The sequence below is a fragment of the Colletes gigas genome, unplaced genomic scaffold (assembly GCF_013123115.1).
Source record: "Colletes gigas isolate AHSC1104 unplaced genomic scaffold, ASM1312311v1 Colletes_gigas_Sc00018, whole genome shotgun sequence".
NCBI classification, from domain to species: Eukaryota; Metazoa; Arthropoda; class Insecta; order Hymenoptera; family Colletidae; genus Colletes; species Colletes gigas.
The window spans coordinates 1,324,909-1,335,064 of record NW_025106647.1 but is presented as its reverse complement, the minus strand read 5'-3'; the positions used below and the strand labels follow the sequence as shown (position 1 = coordinate 1,335,064).

At 35.2% G+C, this 10,156-nt stretch overlaps 1 protein-coding gene across 1 annotated transcript; it reads left to right on the top strand.

The window, feature by feature from the left end:
• The first annotated feature begins 697 nt into the window (after positions 1 to 697).
• LOC122400438 (facilitated trehalose transporter Tret1-like) lies at positions 698 to 9,931 on the top strand. The gene is made up of 3 exons (XM_043401910.1): positions 698 to 1,184; positions 4,894 to 5,204; positions 5,734 to 9,931. Exons 1-3 carry the CDS (start codon positions 1,165 to 1,167, stop codon positions 7,023 to 7,025), a joined length of 1,623 nt encoding a protein of 540 aa, XP_043257845.1. The 5' UTR covers positions 698 to 1,164; the 3' UTR covers positions 7,026 to 9,931.
• The last annotated feature ends 225 nt before the right edge of the window (positions 9,932 to 10,156 follow it).

The following is a 10,156-nucleotide window of genomic DNA, read 5'->3' as shown; positions in this document are numbered from 1 at the left end:
CAAAAATAACATTCTAGACTTTCTCGAAACAATATCTGCATTCACTTGCATTAAAAAAAAAACAATTCTTCATAAAAAAAGTAATTTTCAGTAATATCATATGATTCTGTTCAAAGAAATATTTAATACATTGACAACCATCAGGAGCTATCACAATATATTTCACGAAACTTCGTTCTTCTACAAGAATTGTTTAAAAATCACTTTTTATTTTATTCTGAAAGTTACCGCACAACGTTTGGATCTCAGAATTGTGCAAATAAAATGATTAGTCAAATTTTGTACATACTAAATCTGATTTAACTGAACAATTATAAATTAATTTATTTTGTTTACGTTTTATAAGCGATAATGTTTCACTATGTAAAATCCACATTTATAATTCCTTTCATATTACATCCTTTGTATTAAAGGGTTTATTCTCGTTAATAAATGAATAATAATAACAATAGTAAAAAGTATCATGAACTGTATTTGTGCAAAATTTCAAGTTTTCTTGAATTTTCAAAGTACATAATTTGGAAGGTTCACGCTGACTCAAACTGCGATTTCGCGGCAACTTTTCGCGGGATCATTGGGTTGGCGCATGCGCGGGCCAACAAAATTCGTGCGCCTCTCTCCACTGCGCAGCTCCCGGACAGCTTTCGCTCATATAAGCGTCGCCAGCTAGCGTCGTAAGTTATTCGCTCCGCGCGCGACGAGCAATTAAGATCTGTTGTAAATAGTGTTGTTTACGTTTCCAGGCTCGCGCCTACGTGTTGTCCTTTATCATGCTTTGACAATTCGTGTTCGTTTCGCGTCAACGGAGCCGTCTGTCGTGAGAGAACGACCGATAGGTAAAATAAGAAAAAAAAAGAAACGGTAAACAATCGGTGGAAAGTATTAGTTGTCCATGGAAGAAGACGTCCGTTGGATTTTACGAGACAGGACATACACGGATCGGTTCATCGAGAATTTCCTTAGAGAAAAGGTGACGTTTCCAGGAAATAGTGCGTAATTACGACGGTCGCCGTTTGGGGGAAGGAGGGCGACGGAAGCAAAAAAGAAAGGCGATGTATCTTAGTGTAGTGATTATAATATTGTGATCGACAGACTGTGATATAAATAAGCTGTACATATTTCTAATTTACGTCGCTTCGGGGGAAGCAACAATTGAGGTTCAACATGACGAACGCCGTAGCAGAGTAAGTAAATAGAAACGAAGGTACTCCGGCCTCTGTTTTCCCGTGTTTTTGTGTGCACGATGCCTTCGCTCATCGGTTGTACGTGACCTATGGCAGAACCGAACAAATCTCATTTGAAATTAAAATTACACTGCTCGACATACTTATATTTCACCTAATTTTTTTCCGTCTTCTATTATTCAAAATTATTCATCTGGAGGATTATTATTCTACTACGAAATCAATGGATTGTTTATATGTATACTATATTACTATGACTGTTTAGAAAAAGTGTATGTCCATTTATAGGAAACAATTTATTTAATAATAGAGTTCTAGTACAGAATAATTTTGGTAATTAATTGAATCCAGTGAAAAATTTTTGTTTTATTAAATTATGATCAATTTCTTCCTATGCATTTATAATTGCTATTTTTGACTCTTGAATGGTTCATATTATTCTTATGAATGCGAGAAACGAGTGTTCCTCAAATATTCTCGATGGGGTTGATGCTCCATTTTTATGTGCTTTGATTTCGATTATTATTTTTAACCATTTTCTTGTACATATGAAAGTAAATGTGATTCTCTTGAGAGTGGTGTATGTTTATATCTCAACGAAATTTGCAAAAGAAATAATTTATATATAATTTAATGTCAATTTTGCATTTATAAACAATACATAATATAAATCTTGAAACATTCGCTTGTTTAAAACTATTGAAATTTAGTTAGCAAATGGAATTGAATAATCATTTATTTTGAATGTGCAAATTCCTGTGAAAGTTATTACGTATTTATTAAATGAAATAACAGCCCTCAGAAGATCACGGAAAATAGAATTTTGTTGCTCGAAATATTTATGCCCGTAATAAGTAACTAAATAATACAACAAACATGATGCATATTGTGCAAATAAATTATTTATATTTATAAAAAAGTTGTAACATACTATTACATATAACACCACATTTTGAATTGAATCGCGTGTAAGGAAAAATAACCAGAATTTGTTTTTAAAATTAACACGTGGAAAATATAATAGTTCCAATTAAATGAACAATTGTTTAAACTTTTTAGAGGCCATTAGAATATGAAACAATTTTTAGAGTGACCTTTTTTTACTTAGTTCGTATTGTAAATAAATCTAGGAAAAAAATTCAACTTTTCTTTTTATGTAGTTACAACATTTCAAAGATCAACAATGTTTATACATTCCGTTTAAGAAGGTGAAGGTCGTCTTCTCGGAGAATATTGCATACATAAAAAATTGACATAGAGTTATCGCGTTGGAAGTAAATCTACAAGTTTTTCCTCCGCCAGTTTTCTCTAATGTTTATCGTTCGCGAGATAAACGCGTCGGTGACATCTTCTGATTAGTGGTATTAACTTGGTTGCTCGCGTCGATCGATTCTCGCGCTTGCCATTAATTTTAGAACGGCTTTGCGATGTTCTCGAATATAAATAACAAAGGCCAGTCGGCACAATATGGAAGAACTGTTAGACGGTCGATCGAGTTTAATTAGATTGTCGATTTTCACAAAGCGTCGACAATTGTCGCGTCAACGTATAATACAATAACGGAACAACGGTGATTTATAATGGAAACTTTTCGCTTCTCCTTGCCAGTCGTTGCTAATTACGTTACCAAGACTTACTATTACACATTCAGTTCTTTTTCAACGCTACAACTATATTACGAAAGCTATTAGTCGCTCGGTGAATCGAACATTCGGAATCTAGGGTAAAAGTCCCCGAATACCGTCGCTCGAACCATCAACCTGTAACTCATTGCATTGTTTTTATTATTTATTCATCGAAAAGCACGTGTTCTGTTCCTCTTGAAAGTCCCTTCCGCAAGAAAAATAATAATACCACTCTCGAGATCTCTATGTCTCTGTTTACATATTCTTAAGGAAGAACGATATGATATTTCTGACAACCCTAATCAACCATATAGGGTAACTAGTTACGATCAGGATTAGCCAGGTGCTCGTGTATCACACGGCTGTGTAACACATTACATAAGGTGCTAAAGTTCATCTCTCACTATCCGGATTTGCGAACGCAACCGTTGCTTGCATTTTCCGTTGTCAAACGTGCGTGATGTAATTGAACTATTAATATACTGCAACCAGGGACGATTCTGCTCTAGGGAATAGCGTATAACTGTGCATTTACACTTGAACCCTTTCGTGCAACGAGTGGACGAATTTAATTTGGCCGCATCGTGCCAAAATTCGTGCGTCTGTTGTTCGAGCAGGGCTGAACCAATCGGGTAAACAAAATAACGCGTGTTCGGAGCACCGACGTGAAGAGGCGCCACCTTGTTGTTCCTCTTTTACTGGGCCTAAATAATGTCACACATAACCAAAAATCATAACTGTTCATACAAAACATTATATGTTTTGTTTGAAATAATTATTAGCGATTAAAATTTTGTTTTTTATCGTCAATAACTATTACAAACGACGAGAATAGCTTTTGGTTACGAAAAATAATTACTAACGAATTTAACAAATAAAACTGAAAATCTAACAAATGCCTAGAATAAATAAAATAGAATTGTACTAATTGGAAATGTTTGACGCTCAAGTTAGGATATTTTTAACCAGTCTCGGCATAAACGTGTTCATATCTCAAACTGGAAATGTGATGGTATCGCAAATGAAACCGTAAATCGTGTTTTAGTAAACTATAAGTCTCTTTGGAGATCGTTTATTAGCCTTTTGACACGCATAATTTATTGCAGCTTTTGACGAGAATAGCGACGATACAGGTTAAGGTTATTCAACTGCGGAGCTTTGTTCAATATTTAGAAAGTATTCTTAGTTCCGTGTGACATCTGTTCTCGCTATCGTTTTATGTAGTTAGTTTTGTTGAGTTAACACATATGCTGGGTAATCAGTTTCAAACGTAACTTCGTTAAACTGCAATTCATTATGATTTTACAGTAAATACACCACGAATTCAAATAATAAATAAAGTAATAGTAGTATGAACAAATAATATTGTAAAAATATTGTTCTTTATAATTGAAATTAAAATATCTTCTAAACTAAGGGTTTTTCGACATAAACAAATTAACATTTTTTTATAGACAATAAGAATCTGCGCCCATTAGTGGATTAAAATTTATAAAATTTCGTCTCAAAGTCCATCTTTGCTGTATTTCTTGAAAAAACAGGTACACAATTGTAATAGCAAAGCTTTAAGAAAATATACAAATGTGTTCTGTAAGAGTAATTCATAAATCGATTCCAAGCATCACTGCTGAGGATTTAGGTCAAACTTAATTTAGTAACGTAAAGCCGGAGCCAAATTTCCGTGCTCTCTGGGACGCTCATAATATATGTGCATAACTTGATGGTGAATCTGTGTTAATGTCAACAAATTATTACACAATAAACACGATATACAAAATAGTTTCAAATTTTACGTCTCAAAATTTACTTCAAACAACGACTGTTGACGGATGAATGCCATTTTGAACATTTTCATGTTTCATGTTTTATACAAAAATGTAGAACTAATCAATTGCCTTTAAACTAGCAAGATCTTTTTCAATTCGAAGTTATTTAAAGGTCATTGAATGTGCACTTGAATTCTACACTATAGAAACAAAATGGCGGTCATCTCAGCAAAAATAAGATTTTAGAATGCCCAACACAAAAGAAATATTGTTTATATTTAAAGAACCGGTATTAATTTCAATTTCAATTCGTTGCAGGAAAAAAGGCGACGTTCAGAACTCGGAGAAGTCATCGTTGGTGGACTCGACGGCACTACCAAAAATTCAATCGCCTAATCAATCGAATGAAAAGTTTGACCTAGCATCGAACAGTGCACCCACCGACCCTGAGACTGGCCAAAATGTCAACGGAAGCGTCGTTAGACAAGTTCTCGCTGCGGTAGTGGCACAACTTGGAACTATCAACACAGGCATGACATTTGGTTTCTCCGCCATTGCTCTTCCACAGCTTCAAGAACCAAATAGTACAATTCCCATCGCCGAAGGATCTGTCGAGGAATCATGGATCGGTAATAACTAGTCCTACGCTCTAAGTTGAGAAATACTGTTCTGAATAAAGGGAACTCGCACGCACCCACTCTGCAGGCTGGGTTACTTACTATCGCAGATCTGTTTCCATGCGTCGATAAATCAGATCGCGATTACATCTTTGAGAATCTATAGAATTTTTTTAATCCCAGCAAATCAATAGTAAATTAATGAAATATAATTGTCTAGTTGTCCTCAGAATATTTGAAATAGAAGTTGAACACACAACCACTCTGCAGGTCGGGTTATATATCTATATATATGTAATAAATAGATCTATATCCCAAGTTGAGAAACACTGTTCCTGACAAAAGGAACTTGCACACATTCTTCAAGCTGGGTTACTATCTATTACAGATCTGTTTCAATTGTTTAAATACCAGGCAAACGAAGTAAACCAATAGCAAATTAATGAAATATAATTTTCTAATTGCTTCTCGGAATATTTGAAACTATCGTCCATTACCATGCGTCGATATTTATAATAACAGATTGTATTTTTTAACGCAGCCAGTATGTCCTCTATCGGAACGCCAATCGGATGTCTAGCGTCCGGATACATGATGGACGTCCTAGGCAGAAAGAGGTCCCTCATCATCACGGAGATACCAGCGTTGCTTGGATGGATCCTAATCGCATTTGCCACAGATATTCGCATGATATATGCCGGAAGATTTTTCGTGGGCCTCGGTTCAGGGATGGTTGGGGCACCAGCGCGCGTTTACACAGGAGAAGTGACCCAACCGCATCTCAGGGGAATGTTGACTGCATTCGCTAGTATCGGAGTCAGCACGGGCGTTCTGATCGAGTACGCGTTGGGAAGTGTACTCACGTGGAACGTTTGTGCGGCCATCAGCGGCATTCTACCGCTGGCTGCTCTGTTGTTAATGTTCTTCTTCCCCGAGACGCCGTCATACCTTCTGTCGCGCAGCAGACCGGAAAAGGCGCGCAAAGCGTTGCAACAGTTTCGCGGCAGCACTTACAACGTCAACCAAGAGATGGAAACCCTCATTGACTTCTCCAATAAGAACAATATAAAGCGTCTGACGGGATTCCGGGAGATAGTTAGCGCCCTTTTGAAACCGAACGCGCTGAAACCGTTCATGTTGTTGCTTTTGTATTTCTTAATATACCAATGGTCGGGCACGAACGTTATAACATTCTACGCCGTGGAGATCTTTAAAGATTCGGGGTCGACGTTAAACAAGTACTTAGCTGCTGTGATTCTAGGGGTGGTAAGGTTGGGATCTACTATCGTGGCGTGTATTTTGTGCAGAAGGTGCGGAAGAAGACCGCTCACTATGGTATCGTCCGTTGGTTGTGGACTTTCCATGGTGGGATTGGGCGGATACATGTGGCTAAAAAGTTACTGGACCGCAAACAATCTTCCGCTGGTCGCCACTTGGTTCCCAATTCTATGTATTTTCGCGTACACCATAACTTGCACTCTAGGTTTCCTCGTTATACCTTGGATAATGATAGGAGAAGTGTATCCGGTGCAAGTACGTGGTATTATCGGCGGTTTGACCACAATGACGGCCCATTTGTTCATTTTCACCGTTGTCAAAACGTATCCTTTCATGGCCAGCGCACTTACACGGCACGGTACTTTTATCACGTATGGTTGCATATCGTTGTTTGGCACGATATACTTTTACACGTGCCTTCCTGAAACCAAAGGTAAAACTCTTCAGGAAATAGAAGATTATTTCTCTGGAAGGAACAGTGACTTAAGAACTGGCAGTATAGGCATTAATAAACCAAAGGTGTTAGAAGTGAAGAAGGGTCAAATGTTGCCCTGAGTCACGACGTCAAGATTTTTTTTTTTTTTATATAAACTAGATTGCAGAATTTGTCTTCCATGCGAACAGAAACAAAATTTTTTCATTCGACGCCGTTTTTATTAATTAATCGGATTTATATATATTTTTATTGTAAGAAAGCAGCGAATGATACGACCAAGAGATTTAAATAATCGATTAAAGTAGACGACATTAAGACGTTATCAATACTCTTGACTTTTTCTCGTTTGCTAGATAAGTTTAATTTGCAAATATATTTATTGATTAAAAGACTATATAATTTAAATCGTGCGCGTTTCACGGTGAACAGAGGAGGTATATTTTTATAGAAACAATATATTGCAAGCCATTAAAAAAGTATCGAACATACTCGCGGATAAATTGTTCAGGAATTGCATAATAGACAATTGTGCCTTAATTGTTTGTTGATGTGCACACTAGGAAACGAGGGGTGCTATTTATTCATAGTATTACATTTGTACATATGTGATCGAAAGGCATAATTAACAAATAATTGTATAAATGATATGTTTAAAAATATCGTACGACATTATACGCGAATTATCGCGACATAAAATGTTTTATAAGTTTAAATTAAACTATTTTAATACATTCATTACGTTATTTTCTGTTGATATGGTTCCCCTATATTTAATACATTAACCTATATGGTTTTTTAAATTGGAACTGGTACACCGTGATCATTAGTTTCATTATTTCGTGCTCTATCACTGTAATGATTTCATTAAAAATCGTATGGAAATTATTGAAATGTTAATAGAATATTGTTGTGTAATTCAATTGGAGTTTGTATGAGCGCCATATTTTGAAAACTACTCCATACAAGGGAAAATCTAGCTATATTTTTTCAGATGTGAGGTTTTGCAAATGAATAGTTTGAATCATAGCGTATAATTTTGTCCAGCAGTATTATTAAATAAAGTAGAATACTTCTGCACAGGTTATGACTATAGTCAGGTAGAAATAGGTTATAGTTAATGGATCTGTATTTAGAAACCTTATTAAGGTCATATTGGGCTATATTTTATTACATGTGGGGTTGTGCAAATGAATAGTTTTAATCACAAACAATAATTTTCTTCAGGAGTATCACTAAATAAAGTAGAATACTTCTGTACAAGTTATGATTATAATCAAATAAAAATAGGTTATAGTTGATGGGTCTGTATTTGGAAACATAATCAAGGTTTCTACGACAACAAGTTTTATTCTTCGAATGCTTTTATCAAGCATGATTACAAAACCAAGCAACAAGAATCTCGTCCTTACATCGTGTAGCCTTAGAACGACGGATATCAATAATTCATAGGTACATATTTAACAAATGATATACATAGTTACTTGTATCTAACGGTGGTAATCGATATTCGATAATTTTTTCCATTACTATTACTCTCAGCTCGTTATTTTCCTCGTTTTAATAGCGCTAATGCTATACAGTACATTCGTTTGCTATAATTATCGTTATTAAGTAATCCTGTCGTCATCCTTATTCATCCTTAGCCTACGTTGCTAATATTTCTCAATTACAGAATCGTTTTTAAGCTACTTTTTTAATTACGTTTCGAACTGTGTCAAGTGGTCGGAGATCGGGACGCGGGTGTCAATTTAATTGAACTCGAATAGTTTGAATCGCGATTAAATGATACGAAAACGAATCCCCCACGACCCTGGAAACACCACGGACCTCCATTTTCTTTGTCTCTTCCCATAGGTCGCCTTCCAGAGTCGCGAATTTCTTTCATTAAACGCGATATTTCTTTCAGCGAGGAATAGATTTTTTGCGATTACTGATTGTTTGGTTGGTTTCGAATTTATTGTCATAAGTGCGATTCAAGCTTGTAGCATGTTCATTTGGCACAGTACGGTACAAAGCAAGAGAAACAATGTGTTTTAGGACTTTCCAAACCTTAAATCATTTTTAACTTCAAAGTTATTACACCGAAAATTTCAGATTCCTAGATTGGACCAACGACGCCATTTTGAAAATATCTCTTTTCGCGTATCTGTTGAAATCGTTCTCAAATTGTAAATGTACTCGAGTGGTCCAATGTAGGAAATTTTGTAATTTTTCTTTTTGCTCGAACGAGGTTGGTACTTTTAACGAGCTTATCTATTATTATTCAAATCAGGAACTCCCACAGTCTTTTGGAGAAATTTTCCCGCCTTTTCTCTTCTTCCAATATTTGCTTTCCAGCCGGGAAAATTAAATATTAAAAGCTAGACAACGATTTTCGGAAACGAGGAGCTCCTAATTCAAATTCGATTATTCGAAGAATTCCTTCGAGACTTTGCAAACACCCGCATAACGATCGTCTTCGACGTACAGGGCACTCGTTTCAATAGTCTGACGTTAGAATATTTTTTATTTTCACCCTCTGTATTTTCTCGAATTGTTAAAATACACTCGTTTGCTTTTGCTTTTCGCTATAATAATTTTCAGAATTAATTGTGTGTTTCTTCTTTTTTTAAATACAAAGGAAAATCAACCTCTTTTAAATAAAGAATTTACAAACAACAGAAAAATAAAAAAAAAGGTACCATAAAATAACAAATTTGTTCAACTCGAGAAAAAATATTCTAGCAAATATTGATTATGAAAATAAAGAAACATAAATATTTTTGTTTGTAATAAATAAGTACACGGTGAAAAGCAAAGTTTAGATGATCCAGGGTTGAAATGAAAATTATTGTAACGTAAGAACATTAAAACCAACGGCTGTAAATTTTCTCAAATATCGATCGACACAACTTCTCTCCGAAAGTTTCTTTCAATCTTGTATAAACTTCGAGGAACGATTCGGATTTACGTCGAATTTTTTCTTTAGCCAAACATGTTTTCTACCTCGAAAAAACAATTGCCGAAGCTCCGGTCGAGGGCTTCTTTATCTTCAATAAATACATAACTAAGTTTATTAAATTGATTTTCATGAAATAATTTTATCTTAGGGTTGCAATTTACCCTACTTTTGACCGGACTTATTAACAGTTAGGTATCTCGAAAACGTGGTGTCAAATTATAATCCCTGGCATGGTATAATTGAACACTTATCAGTGTTTTAAATTTGTAAAAAAAGAAAAATATATTTCAAGGAAATTTATTTAATTAA

What these genes read in the sequence shown, in the direction of transcription:
- LOC122400438 (XM_043401910.1), top strand. Translation starts at nt 1,165, where the DNA reads ATGACGAACGCCGTAGCAGA. An exon ending in ATGACGAACGCCGTAGCAGA is followed by an intron (nt 1,185 to 4,893) that starts GTAAGTAAATAG and finishes AATTCGTTGCAG; the next exon opens with GAAAAAAGGCGACGTTCAGA. An exon ending in TGTCGAGGAATCATGGATCG is followed by an intron (nt 5,205 to 5,733) that starts GTAATAACTAGT and finishes TTTTTAACGCAG; the next exon opens with CCAGTATGTCCTCTATCGGA.